The 25,128-nt window shown below is 47.6% G+C and overlaps 2 protein-coding genes across 3 annotated transcripts; both read left to right on the forward strand.

Annotated features, from left to right (window-relative positions):
• The first annotated feature begins 2,822 nt into the window (after positions 1 to 2,822).
• Positions 2,823 to 15,844, forward strand: LOC136494764 (vacuolar protein-sorting-associated protein 11 homolog). Its single transcript, XM_066490938.1, has 5 exons — positions 2,823 to 3,211; positions 3,777 to 3,950; positions 11,221 to 11,547; positions 12,112 to 13,890; positions 15,077 to 15,844. Exons 1-5 carry the CDS (start codon positions 2,966 to 2,968, stop codon positions 15,431 to 15,433), a joined length of 2,883 nt encoding a protein of 960 aa, XP_066347035.1. The 5' UTR covers positions 2,823 to 2,965; the 3' UTR covers positions 15,434 to 15,844.
• A 3,283-nt stretch (positions 15,845 to 19,127) lies between these two features.
• Positions 19,128 to 24,731, forward strand: LOC136493253 (uncharacterized protein At5g41620-like). 2 transcript variants are annotated; one of them, XM_066489316.1, is made up of 4 exons: positions 19,128 to 19,497; positions 20,518 to 21,044; positions 21,120 to 21,239; positions 23,428 to 24,731. In XM_066489316.1, exons 2-4 carry the CDS (start codon positions 20,658 to 20,660, stop codon positions 24,622 to 24,624), a joined length of 1,704 nt encoding a protein of 567 aa, XP_066345413.1. In that variant the 5' UTR covers positions 19,128 to 19,497; positions 20,518 to 20,657; the 3' UTR covers positions 24,625 to 24,731. The 2 variants fall into 2 exon arrangements, with proteins under 2 accessions (XP_066345413.1, XP_066345412.1); XM_066489315.1 differs by having other exon boundaries at positions 20,615 to 21,044.
• Positions 24,732 to 25,128: the final 397 nt, after the last annotated feature.

The raw sequence follows: 25,128 nt of genomic DNA on the forward strand, positions 1-25,128 counted from the left end.
TTTTCTAGATCAACCCAAGTAATAATAGAATTTGGTGGTAATGAAATGAACCATGTAAATGCTGATCCAGACAAAGATGATGAAAATAAACGAACTCTTAATTCATCTCTGTTAGCTGCCTCTCCACATTGAATAATGAAGCGATTGACATGTTCCATTGTTGATGTATCATCTTGCCCAGAGAATTTAGTGAAATCCGGTACCTTGTACCGATTTGGGAGAGGAATTAAATCGTATGCAGGAGGGTATGGAGTTCGATAAGAATAAGTATTGACTTTGGGCTTTATCCCAAACTGATCCTTCATAATTTCTGCTATCTTATCGGCCCAAAAAGCATCAGCCTCCTGCTGACGAACTGGTTGAATTTCTACAGGAGGTGCCTGCTGACATCCCTCTACATATCTTTGTAGCCCACGATCTCCAGCAATCGGCATATTTGCCGTTACTTATGGTCCATTAGCCTGTTGGAAAGGATTCATCGGCTGGGCTGCCGATGCTTGATTCTGGAAACCAGCTTGCATATGACCTTGTTGAATCCCTGCAACCTACTGATTTCGCTGAACTGTATGTTGAACAGGTAACTGTCCTGACCAATCATTATTAGAACTCATCGGTACAAAACTTACCGATGGCTGGTAATTTGCTGATATTGTTGGATAATTATAACCGGTTTGAGGCATGAACTGAACCCCAGTTTGACTCATAACAGGGGCTTTCTGCTGCATCGGCAGTACGCTCGCCGATGGACTTGAATTGAATGTTTGAATCATAGGTATCTGGAAACCTCCTGGAGTTGGTTGTACAGAAGTAGTTGCGGCATATTGAGGCACTTGAGCCATCGGCGAAACGGCCGATGATATAGGCGCTCTTCCTGCTGCATCAAACACTTGAGGTAATCTAGGATTGAAAGCAGATGACTCTGGAGGCATGCCATATCCCCACCAATTAGTAGGAATCTGGTTATTCTGAGACACAGGGCCTGACATAGCTGATGCCGATAGATCTGTATTAAGCTGAACTCGCCCTCCTGGTAACACCTGATCTGATTGTATCGGTGTAGATTGAATATTAGGTGAGCCTGCCAATACTGGAGGGGAAGTAACTTCTGTACCTACAACGGCCGAAGGAGCCGATGGAGTTTTGACAGATGCCGGCTTTGGTTGATGATAGGCAGGCCCAACGTAATGTGGTGCCGCTTGTCCTTCTTTGAGAGTTCGAACCACAGCATTATGAACAGTATTGGACAGCACATTGGAATGATTAATCAAAGCATGATTTACTGCAGAATTAACCATCTCTTGAAGTTTACCAGGATTGGAGTCAAAGGTAACCTGCCGAGGCAACGGCAAATCTTGCTTCTGGATGACTTGTCCACTCTTGTTCAAGCTAAACGATCTCAGACAAAGCTGCTTGTATTCTTCTACAGCCTTTTCCATAGCCTGCCTCTGTTCTTCCTTGAGATCTTCTTCTGATACTGCGATAATGTTCCCTGGATCGATCTCGGAATTGAACATATTGATTGATTGGTCCCACCGAGCGTGCCAAAAGATGTGTTGATGCAAAAGTGATCTGTAAACACAAAGGGCTAATACCCGAATCGATATCCAAAGCGTGCCAGTCGATTTGACCTGCTAATCGACAAGGATGAAGATACGAACACTTTGGTCTTGACAACAGCGATACGCCCGGAAGTCGCGACCAAGAGGTGCTCACGCGGAACTCGAGAATCGTCGAAGGTCGCACTGAAGCGATGCAGCTCGCCGAATCAATAAGAACTCGTAAAAAAGAAAAATATGCAAATTGACGAAGTCGCCGAAAAGTAAGTAGATGCAAATAGGAGTAAAAGTTGGTTTTGATATTGATTGATATTTTCTATTACATTGCCCCTTACTCCATATTTATACCCTGATCTAAAGAGACACAACCAAACACAACTAGGACACCAATCCCATATCTAAGGAAACACGTGACTCTTACACGAATCATAACCTAACAAATACAGAAAAGGAAATCAACTCCTATCTATTTCCCTATCCGCCTCAATTACGATGGAAATCTTACTGTCCTCCTTCCCATCGGCATACTCCCTATTTCATCGGCAGTAGGCTTCAAGTCTTTCTTCATCAGCATACTCCCTGCTTCACCGGCAGTAGTCTTCAAGTCTTCCTTCATCGGCATACTCCCTGTTTCATCGGCAGTAATCTTCCAACCTCATCGGCAACGCCCGAGTCCAAATCAACCTTTCCATCGATCATCACCAGCTATCGGCAACCATTTTTACAAACTGGCTTTCATTGGCTATCAAAGTATTCAATAACTTTCCCCTTGCCGATTAGTCCACTCCGATTATTTTGACACGTGCAAAAAACGGTGTCAACATTAACCCCATGAGGTCGGTGCCATGACCTATGCCGCCGAGGTAACACGTTACGGAGCCGTAGGCCATGGCGCCGATCTCCGAGTCTAAACGGGATTTAGACACTCAAAGGTATAAATGTAAATATTTTTTCAAAAAAGGTTAAAAAGTAAAAAAGTCAGGCAGAACCCCATACGATAGGGTCGGACACAGGTGGACGAGCAGCGGCCAGCGACGCGACTGTGACTCCGTTGACCGAGGCCCAATAGCATAGCCCATCAGACATCATGCCTAGTGCGGAAGTTACACACTAGGCATAGCCCTGCGGTTCGCCATCCGAGGCCGGCCCTAGCGTCAATCTTCGTCTCTCTCTACTGTCGCCCGATCCGACCGAGCCGACGAGCGGTCCGCATCAGGGAGCCGCGCCACTGGCACGATCGCATCTAGTAGGTCCGATCAACACACGCGGCGCGCGTAGCCAACCGGTCCTACTAGCGCATCGGCCTCGTCTCCCTCCTGCACGCTGCACCCGGCCGCCGAGCCCGAGTCCGATCCCGTCTAAGCCGCTCGCCGCGCCGGCCCCGATCCGCCGCATCGCGTCGGCCCGACATGTACCAGTGGCGCAAGTTCGAGTTCTTCGAGGAGAAGTCAGCCGGCCGAGGCGGCGGCGGCGGGGGGTCAGCCGCCGCCGTCCCGGCCGAGATCGCGGGCCGCGTCACCTGCTGCTCGGGCGGCCGGGGCCGCGTCGCGGTGGGGTGCGACGACGGCACCGTGGGCCTCCTCGACCGCGGGTTCCGCCTCTCCTATGGCTTCCAGGCCTACGCTTCCTCCGTCCTCTTCCTCCAGCAGCTCAAGGTACGCCCAGAACCCTTGTTGCGCATCTGAAGCAGCGGCGTTCGCGGCCACCTCGCAAATTTATGCAACTTCTCGTCAAATTACTGGTTAGAACACTAGTTAGTGGTTCCTAACACTGGATCATGTGTAATTCACTAGATTGGGTGCATCAGAAACAAAAATTACTTGTTTCTTCTTACTACTTGAAAATCAGCTGCTATGCTAGGTATGACAAGCCATGCGAGTTTTACCAATCTTCGATGGCCACCTCAGTCTTGTATCGTGGCTGAGTAAGCAATGCCAGAAATCGTTCTTGAAATTGGACAAAAATCTTGTTGGATTAGTTGATTTTGTCAACTTTTGAGATCAGTGATTTTGTTTATTCTGGCCTATCAAATTCCCTACTCTCTGGAGAAAAAACTCGGTTCAGTTGGGGTACAAGTACCATTTATCATTTGCTAATTGTGATCTAAATATTGCCCCATACTGCTGTGTCAAACATTTATTCACACTGTACAGTTTTATTGTGATAACTACAGCTACATAATGAACCTAATTAACAACTTATATTGGTCTGTTTGATCAGCAAAGAAATGTTCTTGTCACGGTTGGAGACGATGACCAGTCATCTTCGCAGTCATCGGCAATCTGTCTAAAAGTTTTTGACCTTGATAAAGTACAAGAAGAAGGATCAAGTACAACAACTCCTTTCTGTGTTCAAATTTTGCGGGTCTTCACTGATCAATTTCCTCAAGCGAAGGTAAATTCTCTTTCTTTCTTTTTTCATTTTGATCCACATGTTGTGTATGTCATATTATCTCTTGTTATAATAATTCATAGAGTAAATTTCACTAGCGGTCTTCAAATTTGTCCCGAGTTCTCATCTAGGTCCCGGTACTCTCAAATTGCACATCAAGGTCCCTAAACTTTGTTTAGTGTGTCATCCCGGTCCAAACACCATCTCCCACGTCTACAGCGCTGATGTGGACTGCTGGCATGGATGTTTCAGATGACGTGCGATTCAAAGTTAGGTGGGGGCAGGGTAAAATTTATAGAAAACCCCTTGACTTCCTCAATCTCCTCATTTGGCATCCCACACCCGTTCATCTTCACGAAGGAGAGGGCATTGGTGCTGAACTGCTGATGTGCAGCCGAGCATGCATCCAGATGTCCCGACGGAGGCCTCAGTATTAGAGAATAGTCAATAGACCTGATTAGAATTACAGGGGTGATTACACACATATATATAGGAGAGAGAGGGGAGCCCAAAGGGCCTAATCAGCCAGAGGTGGCGCATAGGGAGAAGAGATTACAGTTGGCATATAATTAATTCTAACATCCCCCTGCAAGCTGAACGTCGGTAGAACGAACGTTCAGATTGGAGCGAAAGTCGGTGAAGACGGAGGAGGGTAGTCCCTTGGTGAAGACATCAGCGAATTGCGACGTGGTGGGCACATAGAGAACACGAACAGCACCAATGGCCACCCGTTCACGGACAAAGTGAAGGTCGATCTCCACGTGCTTAGTGCGCTGATGTTGAACAGGGTTGGAGGAGAGGTAGACAGCGCTGACGTTGTCGCAGTAGACGAGGGAGGCGGTCTTCAGGTGGTGGTGAAGCTCCTGAAGAAGCTGCTGTAGCCACACGACTTCGGCGACTCCGTTGGCGACGGCGCGGTATTCGGCCTCGGCGCTGGACCGAGAGACCGTGGGTTGCCGCTTGGATGACCAAGAGACAAGGCTGCCACCGAGGAAGACAGCATATCCTGAGGTGGAGCGGCGAGTGTCAGGGCAGCCAGCCCAGTCAGCGTCGGTGTACACAATGAGCTGAGTTGGTGCAGAACGGGGTATGATCAAACCATAGTCAACGGTGCCCTGAAGGTACCGAAGAACCCTCTTGGCTGCAACCAGGTGAACTTCCCGGGGGTCATGCATATAAAGGCAGATTTGTTGAACAGCATAGGCAATGTCAGGCCTTGTGAAAGTCAAGTACTGCAGGGCGCCTGCAAGGCTGCGGTAGGCGGTGGGGTCTGCCACGGGAGGACCATTATCTGCAGAGACTTTGGCACAAGTGTCAACCGGAGTGGAGCAAGGTTTGCAGTCACTCATGCCGTGCCGACCAAGGATGTCCAGAATGTATTGCCGCTGAGAAAGGAGTGTCCTTGGTGCGCTGAACTGCCACGCCGAGAAAGTGGTGCAGAGGGCCAAGATCCTTCATGGCAAATTCATTCTTCAGAGCCATAATCACACAGTGGAGGAGCTGCTCGGAGGAGGCAGTGAGTACAATGTCGTCCACATAGAGAAGTAAGTAGACCATCTCCGTGCCACGGCAATATATGAACAGAGAGGTGTCTGACTTTGCTTCAGTGAATCCGAGAGACAGTAGGAAGGAGGCAAACCGGCTGTACCACGCACGCGGAGCCTGCTTTAGTCCATAGAGGGATTTGTGGAGTCTGCAGACATGGTCCGGAAAGGCAGAATCAGCAAATCCAGTGGGTTGGGAGTAGTAGACAGTCTCTGACAAGGTACCGTGGAGGAATGCGTTCTTCACATCAAGCTGATGGATGGGCCAATCCCGAGAGTGAGCCAAGGTGAGGACAGTGCGAACAGTAGCGGGCTTCACAACGGGGCTGAATGTCTCATCGTAATCGATGCCGGGACGCTGAGTGAACCCGCGAAGAACCCAGCGAGCCTTATACACCTGTCCAGGGAGCCATCAGCATGAAACTTGTGCTTGAAAATCCACTTCCCGGTGACCACATTTGCCTTGGCAGGCTGGGGAACAAGTTCCCAAGTGTCATTGTCCAAGAGGGCAGTATGTTCTTCCATGGCCCTGCGCCAGTGAGGATCGGCGAGAGCATCACGGTAGGAGCGCGGAAGGGGAGACAGGGCCTCGGTGTGCATAGCAAGTCGAGGCTGCCGGTACCCAGTCTTCCCGCGGGTTGCCATGCCATGAGTATTGGCAACCGGGGGAATGGGAACAGCTCCGGGCGGAAGAGGAGGATCACTCTTGACATAGCGCGGCGGAGATGGGACCATGCTGGAGCGGCGAGGAGGCGCTCCGGCGGGGGACGCAGGGGCTGTAGCAGGGGCGCGCCGAGTGTAGACGTGGACCACTGGAGGTTTGTCGAAGCGGGCAGTCGAGGGGGGGGGGGGGGGCGCCGTGGGTGCCTGCTGCGCCTGAACAGGGGGCGCCGCCGTGGGCGCCTGCTGTGGTGCAGGGGGCACCGCCGTGGGCGCCAGCTGTGCCTGGACAGGGGGCGCCTGCTGTACCCGGACAGGGGACGCCGGGGGTGCCTGAACCGGGGGCGCCGTGGGCGCCGGTGCAGGGCGCGAGGTGGCCGGCGAGGCCCGCGGGGGCACGACGACACCCGATGGCCGGGGCGCCGTGAAGCCAGGAGGGGCCGGCCTGGGCACCGAGGTGCCCAGACCCAGCACAGGACCTGCAGGAGAGAAAGTAGCTGGCAGAGGGTCGTCAACAGTTAGAAATCCAGCTCGTGAGTAGGTGGCGAGGGCCGGCGGAGGCTGAAAGGGAACGTTATTTCATCGAAGACAACGTGGCGGGATATGATGACCCGGTTGGAGGTGAGGTCGAGGCACCTGTAGCCCTTGTGATCAGGGGAGTACCCCAGAAACATGCACAGCGAGGAGCGGGGGGCAAGTTTGTGGGGTGTGGTGGCGGTGAGGTTGGGGTAGCAGGAGCACCCAAAGGCCCGGAGATCATGGTAAGAAGGGAGTGTGCCATAGAGGGCGAAGAATGGGGTGCTCATGTTGAGAGTTTTGGTGGGGAGGCGGTTGATGAGGTGGGTGGCGGTGGCGAGAGCATCGGCCCAGTAGGATGGGGGCATAGATGCCTGGAAGAGTAGTGTGCGAGTGATGTTGTTGGCGGTGCGAAGCATGCGCTCGGCCTTGCTATTCTGTTGCGAGGTGTAGGGGCAGGACATGCGGAGAGATACACCTTTGGCAAGAAAGAAGGCGCGAGACGCAGAGTTGTCAAACTCACGGCCATTGTCACATTGCACAGATTTGATGGTGCGTCCGAACTGGGTGAGCACGTAGGCGAAAAAATTGGAAAGAGTAGTGAAAGTATCAGACTTTAGCTTGAGGGGAAAAGTCCAAATAAAATGCGAGCAATCATCAATAAGGACAAGATAATATTTGAAGCCGGATACACTAACAACCGGTGACGTCCACAAGTCACAATGGATCAAGTCAAAAATTATTGGATGCTCTAGACAAAGAAGTAGAAAAAGGCAAGCGAACATGGCGCCCGAGCTGACAAGCATGACATAAGGAGCCATCGCCAGGTGTGCTGCAGATAATGGAGGACGACTTGGCGAGGTGCTGGAGGGTAGATGACCCGGGGTGACCGAGACGGCGGTGCCAAGTAGTCGATGAAGGAGTGGCCACGAGAGCGCAGGAACCGGAGGGTGACGATGGGAGCTGTAAGGTGTAGAGGGGTCCCGAGCTGTCACAGCGAAAGAGGAGGTTCCTGGTACGAAGATCCTTCACAGAGACACCAAGTGGGTCAAACTCGACAGAAACAAGATTATCAGAAGTAAATTGTCGGACAGATAAAAGGTTTTTGATGATGTCAGGAGCAACAAGAACGTTGTTGAGGCGGAACGGGCCAGGGAGGGTTGAGTAGCCGGAGCCCACAACCGGAAGAGTGGCACCGTTTCCAACAACGATGGAGGAGGGAAAGGAAGAGGTAGGGGACATGGTGACCATACCAGGGTTTGCAGCAATGTGCGAGGAGGCGCCCGAGTCGATGACCCACTCCGAAGAGCTCGGTGGTGGGGTGAGGGACACGGTGCTGAAGGCGTTGGCGAGGTTCTCCGGGTTCCAGGGTGCCCAGGCCAGAGGAGGCGCCTGAGGGGGCGCTGCGTACGCCTGAGGAGGCGCAGCGTAGTACGCCCCAGGAGCCGGAGGGTAGAAGGTCGGTGGCACACCAGCTGCCATGGCTTGATGGGGCGCGCCGGCGCGAGGAGAGGGGCCACGGGGACCGCCAGGGGTGGAGCCGGGCCACATATGGATGGACCCGGTCCTCGGGTTGAGCAAGGAGGGCCACTGAGCAGTGCCCTGCGTGCTGCCCGTCGAAGCAGGGGTCGAGCCGGAGCCGCTGAAGCTGCCCTGACCGTGTCGGCCGCGGCGGCGTCGGCCGCGGTAGTTGGCAGGGCCCCCCCCCCCGTTCGCCCCGGCCAGCTGAGTAGGGCGCGGGAGGACAGGGGCAGACGCCTGCGGAGGGGCGGTAGGCTTCAAGGCGACGAGGGCCGAGGGAGGCGCTGATGGAGGAGTCATGTTTAGCTCGGCCAGGCGCAGGTCAGCACGGACGTCGGTGAACGGACGTCGGTGAACGACGGGAACGGCTTCTGGCGAGTGACGAGCTGAGCCATGAACTGGAAGCGCTCGTTCAGTCCACGTAGCACGTTCATGACGAGTGTGCGGTCCTGAACTGGCTCACCAAGATCAGCAAGCGCGTCGGCCATGCCCTTCAGCTTGCGGCAGTAGTCATCGATGGAGAGGGCGCCCTGAGAGAGAGTGCGGAACTCGGCGTCGAGAAGCATGGCGCGGGACTCACGATTGTTCAGGAACTGCTGCTCAATTCCGAGCCATGCTGCCCGAGCAGTGAGGCCGTCGCGCTCGTGGACGACGTCCAAGAGATCGGCGGAGACGGTGTTGTAGAGCCAGGAGAGAACGACGCAGTCCACGCGCGCCCACGCCGGATCGTAGAGGTGGGAGGCGTCGCTGAGGACGTGATCCTTCAAGGCGAAACGACTGAGGATGAGGAGCACGTAGCCACGCCACTTGGAGTAGTTGGAGGAGTTGAGGTCAAGAACGATGGGAATGAGGTTCTTGATGTTTTGGACGGCGGCGGCTTGGCTGTGGAGGTGAGCGACGGCAGCAGCCTCGGTGGTGAAGGAGCGGACGTCGTCGTCGTCGTGCGGGTCCTCCTCGTCGCGGGCGGACTCGGCGCGGAGGCGGTCCCGGAGGGCCGCGGCCTGCTGTTCGAGGAGGTCCGCCTGCGCGCGCTCCTTGTGGAGGGCCTCGACGGCAGCGCGGACGCGGTCCTGGGCCGCAGCGGCGGACTTGAGGAGGTCGGCCTCCGCCTGGAGTTCCTGGCTGCGCTTCGCGTTGGAGGAGCGGAGGGAGGAAGCTTCGTCTTCGAGCTTCTGGGCGGCGGCGGCGGCTTCATCGCGCAACTTAGCCGCGGTGGCCGCGGCGGATGCGCCCGAGCTCGAGACGCCGGAGGCCATGGGCGCAGCAGCCAGGACGGCGCGCGCGGGATTGGAGGAGGCGGGCGCTGCGGCCGAAGCGGCGCGCGCGGGATTGGAGGGCGCGGCACGAGGCGAGCGCCGATAGGAGCGGAAGCAGAGGAGCGAATCTAGTCTGATACCATATTAGAGAATAGTCAATAGACTTGATTAGAATTACAGGGGTGATTACACACATATATATAGGAGAGAGAGGGGAGCCCAAAGGGCCTAATCAGCCAGAGGTGGCGCATAGGGAGAAGAGATTACAGTTGGCATATAATTAATTCTAACACTCAGCACCAGAGGTGCCGAATCGGCGTCCTTCGAGCTGTGGCGTTGGGCAGTGGTAGCGGTTCATGGCTTAACGGTGTCGCGCTTGGGGCATGATGAGAAGGCGGCGAACAGGCTTGGGAAGCTTCAGTTCATTTGGGGTTGGGGCATCGCCGTGCTCCTCGGCGGATTTGCGAGCGCACTCAACATCACAGACTTCCGGTGCATCACCGTGAACCTCATCAGTGAGGGCGCACACATCTTCATCCGCAGCCACGAGCTGGAGTGGCAGCACCACGCCGCGCAGACCCCCACTGTGCGGGCGGCGTGCTGCGCTCCAGCTTACCAGCTACCGCTCTTCTACACCCTGGCGTTCATGGAGGCGTCGCTCTTCGGCGTAGTAGACGTGGAAGGTCTCCAGATCCAAGCGACTCCATCAGCTGAGCCACGAGTGCGAGCTGGGCGTGTACGAGCTTGTATCCCTGACGGCTGACCCGCTTCTTCTACGAGTACGAGGCATCACCGGTTCTCCTCCAGAACCCGCACAGGACCAGGTCGCAGCTCGCAGGTGTGCGCTATGAAGTGCGTGCTCCAGGCGGTGAAGGTGCTTGTGTCCACGGAGGGTAACACGGGGAAGGCGCTCCGGCAAAGCATCACAGAGACCGTGTTCACGGTGAGCAATCTGCACGACACACTGCAGTATTGTGTGATGCTCGCAGGAGAGAGACGTCCCTCCCAGATGCCGGCGATCAGCACCACAGCGCAGAGCACACACACAATGCACTGGTGAACACACAAGCACGTCTCGGCTCTACTCTCCTACAGCCAACAGCTGCAGCTATACACATGCATACATTCTGAAACAAATGACATGGATATTTAAACGTGCTAACTAACTACCATGCACAAGAATTATTCAACATAGTACAGGAAGCAGCACAGCTACACACAGAGTTGCAAAAGCTCGCCACGGACGTGCTAACTGGGCTGGCCCATGGACGACAACTGCAAAGGGACCATCGTGGGCACCAGAGGCATCGTCAACAAGCTGCAGGACGACGACGCACGGTGACTGAACGCGGCGAGGATACTGCGGATTATATGCGGTTGTGTGCGTACTCTGGAGCAAAAGCAAGGGAGCGGTGGTTGCGCTTGGACGTGGTGAAGAACTGAAGACTAACGGATGTGGTATACCGAATGAGGAGAACGAGGAAGTCAAGGGGTTTTCTACAAATTTTATCCTGCCCCCACCTAACTTTGAATCACACGTGGGCAGAGCTGGCAGTCCACATCAGCGCTGTAGAAGTGGGAGATAGGGTTTGGACCGGGGTGACACACTAAATAAAGTTTAGGGGTCCTGATGTGCAAATTGAGAGTACCGGGACCTAGATGAGAACTCGGGACAAGTTTAGGGACCGCTGGTGAAATTTACTCTAATTCATATATATGACGCGAATTGTAACATCTGATTTAAGTGTAATTGGCATAATTTGCTGTGTTTCGCAGATTACATCATTTATGGTTCTAGAAGAAGCACCACCCATACTGTTGATTGCCATTGGACTGGACAATGGTTTCACTTATTGCATCAAAGGTGACATTGCACGTGAGCGTATTACACGTTTCAAGTTGCAAGTTGAGGCTGCTGCAGATGGCAGCACTAGTTTGCGTATTACTGGTCTTGGTTTCCGAGTTGAGGGGCAAGCACACCAGCTCTTTTCTGTAACTCCTGGCTCTGTAACCTTGTTCAGCTTGCATGTTCAGCCACCAAGGAGGCAAACACTTGATCAGATTGGTTGTCAGACCAATGCTGTAGCAATGAGTGACCGTATGGTAAGGATGGATTTGGGCACACTCATCTTTTTTTCCTTTTATTCAATCCTATAAGCAGTATGGGTCATGATTAGGATGCAGTTCACAACTTGAACTAAGTTTTGTTAACAGGGACCGTCTGGCTAGTTTGGTAGCATAACTATCAGCTCAAACTGCAACATACAAAATGCTGTAGCGCCATAGCGGTTTAATTTTCTTACCATAAATTATGTCCTGTAATACCCTACCCTTGTGAGGTAATGCATGCCCATTGACCAAACAGGTTTGTAGTATATTGTAGTTATTCAGCAAAGCTGCTAGCCTGTTACTGAAGGAACTCTCAGTCCACCAGATATCTACCCAATTGATTACAGATGCCGGCCAAGTGGGTTTGTCCACAAGATGATGTATACATTATTTTTTTTGGAAAACCTTAGCTGGTTTAGTTTGAGAAACTGATTAAACTTTTTTTAGTATGTATTTGACTACTACAGTCATGCCTATGTTGCTCCCATACATTTGCATTTTGTATTCAGCTTATCTCATTGAACTGCAAACCTTACATATTTGATGTTCACCAAGCAGGACTTAATTATTGGTAGACCTGAAGCTGTATATTTCTATGAAGTCGATGGTAGAGGCCCTTGCTGGGCATTTGATGGTGAGAAAAAGTTTGTAGGTTGGTTTCGAGGCTATTTACTCTGCATTATCGAAGATCAGAGGACACAGAAGAGCACTCTTAATGTTTATGATCTTAAGAATCGGTTGATTGCACATAGCATGCCTGTGGGGGATGTTTCACACTTGGTATGTGAGTGGGGTTATATTATTCTCATAATGGCGGACAAAAAGATTCTGTGCATTGGAGAGAAAGACATGGAAAGTAAGCTTGATATGTTGTTCAAGAAAAATCTTTATACAGTTGCAATCAATCTTGTACAAAGTCAGCAGGCTGATCCTGCTTCCACTGCTGAGGTGCTGCGGAAGTATGGTGACCATCTGTATGGAAAACAGGAATATGATGAGGCTATGTCCCAGTATATCCACACTATTGGTCATCTTGAACCATCGTATGTTATACAGAAGTTCCTTGATGCAAAGCGCATCTACAACCTGACAAATTATTTAGAGAAGTTACATGATCGAGGGTTAGCATCCAAAGACCACACCACCCTTCTGTTGAACTGCTATACCAAATTGAAAGATGTGGAGAAACTTAACCATTTCATCAAAGATGAAGATGGGGTTGGTGAGATCAAGTTTGATGTGGAAACTGCCATAAGAGTATGCCGCGCAGCTGGATATCATGAACATGCTATGTTTGTGGCAAAAAAGGCTGGGAGGCATGAGTTGTACTTGAAGATTTTACTTGAGGATCTTGGTAGATATGACGAGGCACTGCAATATATATCTGGCCTCGAGGCAAATCAAGCAGGTCTTACTGTAAAAGAATATGGGAAAATTCTTGTGGAACATAGACCTGCTGAAACAGTTGAAATACTGTTAAGGCTCTGTACAGATGTTGGAGATCCTACGACGAGAAGAGGTTCGAACAGTATGCACTTGCTTACGATACCATCCCCAATGGACTTTGTGAATATATTTGTGCACAGCCCACAATATCTGATGGAATTTCTGGAAAATTATATCAAAGCAGTGACGGACTCACCTGCGCAAACAGAAATTCATAACGCCCTTTTGGAGCTCTATATTTCAAATGATTTGAGCTTCCCGTCTATCTCTCAAGAAAATGAATATGAGAATCACTATATCAAAGAAACAAAAGGTAAAGAAACTGCTAATGGCTATAGGCCAGGAATAAAGGAAAAAGCTGATCTTGGAAAAGAAGATCCTAAAATAGCAAAGAATATTGTTGGTAGGAGAAGGAAAGGGCTTGCATTACTCAAGTCTGCTTGGACATCTGAGATGGAAGATCCTTTGTATGATGTTGATCTTGCTCTCATTCTTTGTAATACTAATGCATTCAAAGATGGGTTGCTCTTTCTATATGAGAAACTAAAACTTTACAAAGAGGTTATTAGTTGTTACAAGCAAGCACATGATCATCAAGGTTTAATTGCATGTTGCAAGAAGTTGGGGGACTCGTCTCAAGGAGGGGATCCTTCTCTGTGGGGTGATCTATTGAAGTATTTTGGGGAGCTTGGGGAAGATTGCTCTAAAGAAGTTAAAGAGGTGTTGACCTACATTGAGAAGGATGATGTTGTGCCTCCGATCGTTGTGCTACAAACACTATCAAAAAACCCATGCTTGACACTCTCAGTCGTCAAAGATTACATTGCTCGCAAGCTTGAGCAAGAATCAAAGCTAATTGAAGATGATAGAAAATCTATTGATAAGTATCAGGTTAGTAACTTGTAAAGTCATTGCAGTATCTATTTCCCACTGTTATTCTTAGTTTTTTTAAATAATATTTAGGAGTAGGCATTAGTATTGCTTGGTCCGTTGACAGATAGAAGATGAAAAAAGTAATACTTCAGATATAGTACAAAGGAGACTCAGTTTAAAATTTGTACTTGGGAAATTGGTGTTAAGCTGTTTGTTTTAACAAATTATATGAAGCTTGTTATGAGATGATACTACTTCAGATATAGTTCTTTAAATTATTGTCTGAGCCCCCCCCCCCCCCCCCCCCCCCCCCCCCCCCACCCCCCTGTCGCGGGTACCCCTAAATCGTGAGTTAGGCTGGAGGTAGCAGCAAAACATCCAGCAGTTATTCTCAGTTTACTACCAGGTCCCTTTACATGTGATGAACCTATGTATGGAGGCAGCTGACCGTATTTATGCACCAACTGGGTTTTCCTTTGATAGGAAAAGGGTTTGTATTGGGACATGTCTCCCAGTCACTGAATTTTGACAGTTGTCTTTTGCATACCATGCCCTATTGTGAATGTTATTTAAGATAGTGTTAGTTTTTTTTCACTTTTGTTTAGTCATGCATCATAGCATGATTAGCTACTGTTCATACTTTTTTTTTAGGACATTGCCATTTTTTCTAATATGCTAATTACTCTCATGTCAGTAGCGGTTAGGTTAATATGGACAAATATTGTAGAACATAGCTTGTTTGGTGGAGCTTCCAGTTGATATACTGCCCACTTAGGCTCGAACAAGGGTGCTAGGCTACTAGGAAGTTGTGTCTACCTAGAGGGTTTTGTAGTCCCCTCTCCCAAGACAGGCAGGGGAGTTCTCTCACTGTGGAGTATGGCATTAAAATAAGAATATCTGATACATTTTGTTTCCATAGTAGCAATGAAATTCTTGAAGTCAACATCAACATTAGAGTTTCACTTGAATAGAATTAATGCTCTATTGGTAATTCAAATTGATCATGTCTATAAATTGACATTCCTATAACAAGCACACTCACAAGTATATGTTTTTCTATTTCTTGTGTATAAAAGATTGCACATCATAACCTTTCTTAGATGTAGCATGATTTATGAGCAGATATTTGAAATTCTAGTAAGAATGAGTCTATGTCTATTGAGATAAGGAACATGCTGTGAAACAATACCATTTTTTTTTTCAGGGGGAGACAGAGTTGATGAAAAGGGAGATAGAAGATCTCAAGACAAACGCGAAGGTTTTCCAACTGAGCAAGTGTAGTGCGTGCACTTTCACCCTTGATCTGCCTGCTGTCCATTTCATGTGCATGCACTCGTTCCACCTTCGCTGCCTTGGTGACAATGAAAAAGAATGCCCAGAATGCGCACCTGAATGTAGATCTGTTATGGAGGCAAAGCAGAAGCTAGAACAAAACGCTAGGGACCATGATCTCTTTTTCAGGCAATTGAGGGGTTCGAAGGACGGCTTTTCTGTCATTGCAGACTATTTTAGCAAGGGCATAGTGAGCAAGACAACCGTACCTCCTGAGAACGGACAGTAGGGAAGGACCACTGGTACTCAGTTGCCTTGTGCAGCATTCATATGGTGTATTTCCCTTTCTTGGCAGTTGATGATATGTGAGTGTGTTTCTGCGTTCATCAATTATAGCAGGAAGTACAGATAGCAAGCTTCTTTCATCTACCGGGTTATGTTGTTTGGCCTGTTTTTTTCCATGCACTGAGGTTTTTTCCCCCCGACTTGGCATTGTAAATACTCATTTCTGGCAGTCCCTCTCTGAGCCCAAATGCTTTTTCTTAGACATTGCTGCAGTTTCCAGCATTGGGTTTTGATGTTTGGCTCGTGCCCTTCTATGTTTGAAAGAAGTATTATATGGATCATGTTTTTGTATGTCTCAGCAATATTGCATCTATCTGGTTTTGTATCATTTTGCCTTTTCGTCATACTTTGTTGCTAACATTGATCCTACTGCTTGCTACATGCATTTCGCAATCAATGACAAATTTCTGAAACGCTGCCGCTTAATCTTCGGGTTAGAATTGTATCTCACTCCTCCTGGCTTTATTCCACATGTGGCCTTACTGCCATGCGAGCTATGAACATTCCTGAGTTACTATTTGCAGTTGCAGCTTGATTGCCCCTGCTACAGAATACAGAGTAGCGCATGTGCTGGAAGTACGCCGGTCACAGGATCACACGATTGGGTGTTCCCGTCGTCCGTAACGCGCTACAGAAAAATTCGTTTCTTGCATTGCATGATTCATCTGAACCCTGATCAAAGCTTCAACTACTGCTGGCCCCATTAGAACATGGAGATGTTCCACTGGAATAAAAGTAGATTATGTATTAGGGAAAAGAAAACACGACTGACTATGGATTGCAAGCAGGGGACAGGGGAGAATGGTAGAGATCTAGGAATATTTGCGGCTAGATGGTGGCAGGGTATTCGTGTGCGCGCAGATGCGGCGGCCGTCACAGTTCACAAACGTATGCACACTTCTCCGGCTAACCTCGAAGATTGTAACAAAGAAGATTGCAAATTAGCAAACTGAACGTAGTTTAGTAGTCTCCAGATTACCATGAAGATTATAACAAACCTGAATATAGTTTAGTTGGTTAGGTTTCTTATGGTGTAACCTATATATACTCCAAGGATTTGAGTCTCACACTCAGCGCAAGTGATTTTTTTGATATTTTTTAAATGCTAACTCATGTGCTTGTCAATAACGCGACACATTTGATGGTTCGTCAATTTCAAGATTGTGGACCTAGGTTTTCTTTTTTGGAGATATTCATATGGTAGTGTGTGTGCATGGATTTATAGATATATAAGTGGACATGTGCTTAGTATGTATTTGTATGTGTATCATGTTTCATACAAGGAAACAGCGTTAGGGAATTCAACAAATGGAAAACCAAAACGTAGAAGTGGATGAAGTACGAATAACGAGGATGAAAAGAAGATCCCTTAGCATCTTCTTAGACAAATAAGAATGAATTTACATACTTTGCATATATAATGAGATTCTAGAATTCAAATATCTATCTAAATCTTGATATTTGGAGATTCTCATTATGCAATGATAATAAACACTATAAAAATAAGATCCAAACACATCTGATTTTTAATCTAGAATCTAGATTCTATATCACTATCTAGAATTACTATAAGAATAAGATCCAACCAGAGACCAAGTAATAATAGAGATAAATCAATGATTCATATTGACAGGCAACCGTTTTTCAGCATTTGGTGCTTGGTGGCGATACGTTGGCCTCAAGGTTTATAATTTAGATTAGAACTTTAGAATTTTGTGGCTATTGAGTCTCGATGAAAGGATGTAGAGCTAATCAACCTAGTGGCTAGCGGTGGTCAGTGAGACGACACCATGTAGTAGGAGAGCATTGGATTGGAATGGTGTAAGAGTGCACGAGGTTGGAATGGTGTGGAGTGATAAAGCTTCATCAAAGCCACAAGATCGGAGGTGGAGGCTGACAATGAGGCAATGTGGCGGTCAAGAAGGATGCCGAAGAGCAAAAGGGTCAGGTTATGTGGATATGGGCAATGATTGAGAAGGAGGCCTGTTCGCTTGTTGGTTTCAGCCAGAGCTTATTAGCCAGCCAACAGTGTTTTCCTCCTATAACAAACCAGCACCAGCCGGGCTTATCAGCCCAGAAACCAATTAACGAACAGGCCGAATGGTGCGAGGAAGACGGGGGTTGAGCCTAGTGATGACATCAATCAAAGCAGGTTGGAGAATGAATGTGGCAGATTTTGTGGGATCATTGTGTGTGCTTCCAAAGGTCTACCACTCTACATCTTCTTACAACTTCTTACCACTCTTAAGAAGTGATAGTTATGAACTGTTACTAACGTATGCTTAACTAAGGGACAAATAATATTTACTCTCACTGTTTCTAAGTCAGTTTTGTTTTGTATTAAGTTAAACTTTCAAACTTTAACTAAGTTGATAAAAAATATATTAACATGTATAATGTCTAAATGCGTTGTCAAAATATATTTGTTGCGAAGGAGGGAGGAATTCCAATAAATTGATAGGACAATTACATGCTTATTTACATCTAAGTCTATGGACAATAAGAAAGATGTATTAGAGTAAATATAGAGTCCCCTAATGGCATTCTTCACCTCAAATCCATTATTGTCACTGACAATTGCCTAGTTCCAATATTGACAATGGATTTGAGGTGAAACTGCCTTGTTCATCGACATCAAACACCATCGCTGAAGCACCACTCTCAAAGCACTCACAAAGACAGGCCCCAAACATTGGAAGCATTGCATGATCCAATGCTATAGGAACTTCACGGGATGTATCTGACACATTGAAAGAGCATCGATTGCCTTATCGTTGAAGATGATCAAAGGGACCATCAAACTGACACTACCGATATATCAGTCATGCTAAACCTGAAGCTCGTATAACTTCCTGACCATCGTGAGATGCGAAATCCAATGAGCCAATGACGCAGAGATGCAAGAAGGGAACATGGGCACATGACCATCGTGGGATATGAAGAATGCCGATCTGAATGCCTAGATAAGGTATTTGCACCGAAATTCTTTGCAAGAAACAAGATCCGGAAGAAATTGAAGAAAACTATGCCATCGGATAGCCTGTGGGACATTATTTATTCAATCTGAACACTAACCGCTATAATTAGACTAAACGGTGGAGTACTCTCACTTCTCACCATCGGCGAGGCTGCCACGCAAGGAAGAGGAGGGGGACTACGGTGGTGGCGCTAGAGAAGCCCTAGGCCTATGGTCATAGGAGGCGGTGGCAAAAAGAGAGGTTGTAACACGATGGTGACATGTTTCTTTAACCAAAATATAAGACATGATAATTATTATCTTAATAGTTAATGAATAAGTATTAGTTAAAGTCAGACAAGCTTAACTTAAAACAATGCTAAAATAATTTGTAATTTGGAACAGTGGAGCTGCACTCGTCGACTTATCAACACACAAGAGTGGCAAATCGATGCATCTACAGACAACTGTCAAATACTTACATCTAAAATATCAAGTAAAAGCGTGTTTACACGTGCATAGGGGAAAAAAATATACCAACGGCACAGGAACCGCAACGGTACGGCGCATGTGCTGAGCCTGCCGCACGCCGCCGCCTACTCTCCCTACTCGTGGTCCGCACCTCGCCCGCCTATCCCTCGTCTCCCCAGTCCCCTCACGGCGGCCGTAGCGTACGTCCATCCATCCGTCCATGCTCCACCACCACCAGCCAGCCGTTCCGACAAGCTCCAATCATACGAGGCACCACCACCCTCGGCAAGGAGGGACAGCTCACGCGCGCTGCCCGGCCGGCCCTGGCCTCGAGCAGATCGCACGCGTACACGATACACAGCAGTACTACGCGGGGGGGCGCACTGACACACGCCCGCCCCATCATCCCTGTCCCCCGTCCGTCCATCTCCATCTCCCCACCCCACTCGTGCGAGTTGCGATGCGATGCGCCTGAGCAGAAGCTCCAAAGTCTCATGATGGCAGCACCAGCCAGAGCCAGCAGCACTCGCAGCAGCTGATCGACCGAGCACGGACAGGGACGCCAGGCAGCTCATCAATGGGTACGCCACTCTGCTCTTCCATGCCAGCCAGCTCTTGGCTGCTGCTGCTGCTTCTTCTGCCTTTTTTTTTTTTTCCTTTGGGCTTCCCCATGCTTTTTCTCTGCGACCTCGAGGCTCTTGCCCGCTGGTGCCGACGTTCGTTGGAGCAGTACTCACGTCGGTGTGCGTAGATTTATAACCCATCCATTGGTTTCTTGGGTCCTTGGAACTCTGTGTTCCTCGGTCCCTGCGAAAGCTGTTTCCTTCTCCTTTTCTTTAGGAGCAGGAGTATCTCTTTGCCATTTCCATTTTGCGAATCAAGCACATTTTAATCTTCGACAACCCCACTGCAAATTTCTCCCCCCACCCCCTTTTTCGCGCATTTTCGAGACGATTATCGTTTGGTTCGTTGCTCTGGTCTGTTCAAAGGCGAGACGGGGGACGAATCTTGGTTCCCAAGGGCCTGTTTAGATGCCGATTTTTTTTTTTTTTTGGCAAAATGACACCGTAGCATTTTCGTTGTTATTTAGTAATTAGTGTCTAATCATAGTCTAATTAGACTTAAAAGATTCGTATAGTGGATTTTGTCTAAACTGTGTAATTAGTTTTATTTTTTATTTATATTTAATACTTCATGCATGCGTCTAAAGATTCGATACGATGAAAAATCTTGAAAAATTTGGCATTCTGAGAGGGAACTAAACTGGACCCAAATCCCAATGGCGCTATGTGCTTAATAAAGGTGCGTCTATGTCATCATATAGTTTCGTCATAAATGATTATGAATTATTTATGATTGGCTGATGATTTAGTGTAAGAAAAAAATATTATTCGAACTTATAATTCACCATCGATGGCGAATAGGCGGCTAATAGGCATCCACCCTCTTTTGCTCGCCAGTTCTTGCTCCCCTCCCCTCCCCTCCCCTGCTTCTTATTCCTTCTTTTAAAGCTGCATCGATTCCATCCTTTACCTCTTTTGCTTTCGCCTTGTTTCTCTTTCCCTTTTGATCGGTTTGATGTGACGGTCTTGTCATCATAGGCATCGCTCCTTCTTGACCACATCAGTGACCGTGACACTGAGCACTGACTGCAGTCGCATTGCTCTCTGCTTCTTCCTGGTTGGTGTTGGTGAGCAGGACGAGGAGGAGGAGGCAGCTAGAAGAATCTTGGCAGCTTGCAATGCCGAGGTGGGATTCGGAAGAAGGAGCTGCTGCTGACGAGGCTGCCGCGGCAGCGGCAGTGAGGCTGGCCAACAAGATCCGGAAGCGCCGCGCGGTGTCGTCGTCGGGGGGCTCGGACCCGGCGGCGGGGAGGAGGCTGCGGTCCAGGCGGCCCTCGGTGCTGCTGCCGCGGCGCCGGACCAGCGCCGGCGGGGACATGTCGGAGTCGTCCCGGAGCCGGCATTGCCGTGGCGGCGGCAACCGCTTCGCCGACGGGACGCGGCCGTCCGCGTCCGCGAGGAGGCTCGTCGACGCGTTCTGGCAGAACATGGACAGCGGTCTGCTTGAAGGGGACGCGGCGGCGGCGCGCCGGTGCTTGGTTCCGTGGAGCGGCGCCTCCACGGAGGTGGGTGCTCTGATGTTCTGTTGTCCCAATTGCCGGCTCTGTTGCGTGGCTGATGAATTAGTGTTGTGATTTTAGGTGTCCAAGAGGTCAAGAAGTAAGAGCAAGATCTTGGAGGCTGATGGTAAGGGAAGTCGGCGCAACGGCCACGCTCGGTGGCTCTCGGCAGATATGATGAGCAACGGCAGCGCAATGGAGGTAAGGAAACCGGCAACTACTATCTTAGATTAAATAAATCTCTTGTTTGTAGTTGTATTTGTTCCGTTGGAGCAAATGTTGTTTTCTTTTCTTTTTTGAATATTCTGTTTGGTTAGTGCACTGGGTCATGTTTGTGTCTGACAGAGCTTTTTACAGTTTACAAATCTAAATAAGTTCAATTCTGTCCTATGTGGAGGCTTTCGTCCAGAAAATGGTTACCAGAAACATTGTGAAAACTTCTGTGCACTATACTGTCTGTATTATGTTGTGATTGGGACATGTCGTTGCTTTATGTTGAGCAGTGAACTAATGACTGGTTTAGCTGAGTTTCAAAGTGAATAGAAGCAAATTTTACTAATTTATTAACCAAAGAAAATGAAGGATCAACTGCCTGCATACTTACATAGGCTCTGAGTTGAGTGAGTTCCCCAGCTATGATTTTAAAAAAGTGAAGTCGAGCTTTTGATAGTGCATAGCGAGCTAATTAATTGTAAGGAAATAAAGCTCTAGCTTCAGAAGGGCGATACTTTGAACGCTTTATTCCAACGTAGTACACAAGATGGTTTCCATGAGTTTGATATGCTATTCCATGCCTCCAAGTCCAAGGAAGCATTATTATGGCCACCTGAGAATAGTTATCTGGATAGTGGACTGCATAGGTGCTAACTGCTGAGTTCTGAAGCTACTTATAAATTTGAACAATGCCGCCCTAGTTGTGTGTAAAAAAAATGTTTTATTTCTGAAAAGCGAAACCTTTTGACCTCCTCCTTCAATGAAGTACACCTTTAAGTGCATTTTGTAAACAGGAAAGCTTAGCTAACGGCTAACGGCTAACGCCTAAAGCTATATAGTTTCTTGATTCAGTCACTATTGAAGTGACTAGCTGCAATTTTGCAGTAATTGGACAAAACACATAAAGGGTAATTTGCCTGAATAGGCTGTCTTATATAGTTTCCAAGCTACCCGTGATACTAAATACCTTGCTAGTTGTAAGAATAAGGAATATTCAACTTGAAACAACAAACAAGCAATTAACTTTTTACACTTTGCTCGAGATTAACACACAAATTGGGTTGGCAAAATCTGGTATGCTTCTCCAGAACTCAATGGAAGAATTTCTATGACCATCTGATAATTGTTATCTTAATCGTCCATTGCATCAATACCGATTGCTGAGTTCAGAAGCTACTTATAAATTTAGACAACGTCCACCACCTAGCTGCATGTAAAAAGGAATGTTTCGCTTCAAAAATGCGAAAACTTTTGATGCCTCATCCAATGTAAGACACCTTTAAGTGAAAGTTGATTCTGTAAACATAAAAGCTGAGGAAATGTGAGGCCCATCTCCAAGGAAACAGTTTGATATGCACATGCATCTTGTCCACTTCTGCAACTGGCTATGAGCTAGCTTGTACCAGCTTAATTGTTTATTGTACTGATGAAGTGGCTCAATGATACTTTCTTCATGTGTAGGCTGTTAGCGAAGATTAGCTATTGAGAAGTAGTTGCTTTTTAGGTATAGTGTAAACACATTAGCTAAGCCTAAGAGTTTTAAACAATCTTGGAACCTTGAGAAGGCAAATTGGATGGTTGCAAGGTTAGTTGAAGCTAATATTAGATTAGAAAACAATTACTTGAGCTTTGAGGACCAGGACAACCTCAGAGATCTTTGATTATGTGGCTTGCACGTGTTTCAGTTTTAGATTGTTTTTCTTGTTCCGGGGCAAGGGATTCAGTTTCAGTCATGCTGCTTTTCTTTTGATAAGGGATATTAATATACTGTATCTGCGCTTAAATTGGCATTTTTTCTTAACTACGAATACAACGGAAGACATACCACTGGTGTATTAATTTTACTGAATGTGCGGGATCACTCTGTAAATCTACCAAGAGCAACTTTATCAGGCTTCAAAAATCTGACAAAGTTTGAGAAATAGCTCATGAGTCATGAGTGCTTGACAATGTGTCAAAGTACATGTGTACTGGGTTGTTTCATGCAGAAATTCGGTTATACAAGTCACCAATATTGTGTAAAATAAATTGCTCCAGTAAGATTTATTTCTTACTTGCTGAACACTGTCTAAAGATTGTGAAATGGCAGTCACTAGTTGCTGCGTAAGGGATAAAATATTGCTGAATGATAGCACTTCTCACTTGAAGGCACTAAAGCTTTGTTAATCTATTTCAGGTTGGTACATTCTCTCAAGACGATGTTTCAAGATGTCCTGACAAAACAGTGAACCTACAGGATCTGCAGAACAGCTTGATTGCATCTAAGGAGCTGGTAAAAGTACTTGCCCACATATGGGGACCTGGAGAACTGAATCTGTCAAGTGTATCACTCATTTCTGCTCTACGTTCAGAGCTTGATGTTGCCCGTTCTCATGTTAGAAAGCTAATCAAAGAACAGAAATCTGATTCCTATGAAATTGAGGGCTTAAAGAAGCAACTTACAGAAATGGAATCGTGGAAGGTCAAACAAAAGGAGAAGGTTGCAAATGCTCTCCAATTTATAGTTTCAGAGCTAGACACTGAGAAGAAGTCAAGGAAAAGAGCAGAGAAGACAAACAAGAAGTTGAGCATTGCCTTAGCCAACACTGAAGCCTCACTGCAGGAAGTGACGAAAGAACTTGAAAGGGAAAGGAAATCTAAAGGAAGAGTTGAGAAGATCTGCAACGAGCTCATCAGAGGCATTGATGAGGACAAAGCTGAGGTGCAGGTACTGAAGAGAGAAACCGAGAAGGCACAAGAAGAGCTCCAGAAAGAGCGTGAGATGCTTCAACTTGCAGATGAGTGGCGTGAACAAAGGGTTCAAATGAAGCTGTTAGAAGCACGGCTTCAATTTGAGGAGACAAATGCAGCTGTTAATCAGCTGCGCGATGAACTCCAAGCTTATCTGGATATGAAGAAAGAGCAGGAGCCATTGAATGATCCAATGCAACTGTCCCATGCATCTGAAAATGGCGTGGTTGCAGCTGATGTAGTTCCTGACAGAAATGGTGGAAACTGCAGCGAAGATGATGCATCAGAAGGCAGTGATATACACTCGATTGAGCTGAACGTCGATGGCATCAACAGGACATACACCTGGAGCTACACTCCTTCCTCTAAAGGCAGGCAGAGGAGCGCATCAAGGCATGAATCATTTTCGGATAGAGGGATGGATGGCGTGAACTCGTGGCGTTTAGAGCAAAGCTTTCGGGACATGGATGAAGAACTAGAGGGAGACTGGGCAGAAGGGTGTAGCAACGGAATGCTGACCTTGGATCATGATGAGGAGAGGTATCTGGCAATCAAGAATCTCAGAGAGCAGATGCTGGCCGGGTCTGGGTTCATCCTGTCACAAGGTAGAGAAAATGCTGAAAAAGAGTATTGTGGCTTGTAAGATAAATTGGACATGAAGAAAATTTAAAAGTAATGTGTCATATGGATCGCTGTTTGAGGCTAAGATCCAACTGTTCAAGAATATATATATAGTGATGGTTCTCTGGATGTCTTTTTCCCTGGTATATGTCTTCAGCTCTTGAAAGTTTGGGTTACAGGGCTGGTGTGTTCATGTTGACTTTCATGATTCCGAGGTCTTGTATGTGTGTTAATGTCCATTTAAGTGGCCGGAAATAGTTTATAAAAAAGTGACCGGAAATATAAAACAAAAGAAAATGTTCATCTGACCTCCTTCAGTATCGTGTGAGTCCAATTTATCTCACTCAATTAGAACCTATCTGATTTATCTCATTATTATAAGCTGTTTTGACTGATATGGCGCTACCGTCCTATGTTGCGCCATGTCAGTGACAAGACGAGTAAATTGGAGTTTCACAATAGTTCAGATAGCTAAATTAGACTTAAAAAACTGTAGAGATAAACTTTCTAAAAGTTATTCAAATAA

The sequence above is a fragment of the Miscanthus floridulus genome, chromosome 11, assembly GCF_019320115.1.
Source record: "Miscanthus floridulus cultivar M001 chromosome 11, ASM1932011v1, whole genome shotgun sequence".
Taxonomy (NCBI): Eukaryota; Viridiplantae; Streptophyta; class Magnoliopsida; order Poales; family Poaceae; genus Miscanthus; species Miscanthus floridulus.

What these genes read in the sequence shown, in the direction of transcription:
- LOC136493253 (XM_066489316.1), top strand. Translation starts at nt 20,658, where the DNA reads ATGCCGAGGTGGGATTCGGAAGAAGGAGCTGCTGCTGACGAGGCTGCC. An exon ending in GGAGCGGCGCCTCCACGGAG is followed by an intron (nt 21,045 to 21,119) that starts GTGGGTGCTCTG and finishes TTGTGATTTTAG; the next exon opens with GTGTCCAAGAGGTCAAGAAG. An exon ending in GCAACGGCAGCGCAATGGAG is followed by an intron (nt 21,240 to 23,427) that starts GTAAGGAAACCG and finishes AATCTATTTCAG; the next exon opens with GTTGGTACATTCTCTCAAGA.
- LOC136494764 (XM_066490938.1), top strand. Translation starts at nt 2,966, where the DNA reads ATGTACCAGTGGCGCAAGTTCGAGTTCTTCGAGGAGAAGTCAGCCGGC. An exon ending in TAGCAATGAGTGACCGTATG is followed by an intron (nt 11,548 to 12,111) that starts GTAAGGATGGAT and finishes TTCACCAAGCAG; the next exon opens with GACTTAATTATTGGTAGACC. An exon ending in AATCTATTGATAAGTATCAG is followed by an intron (nt 13,891 to 15,076) that starts GTTAGTAACTTG and finishes TTTTTTTTTCAG; the next exon opens with GGGGAGACAGAGTTGATGAA.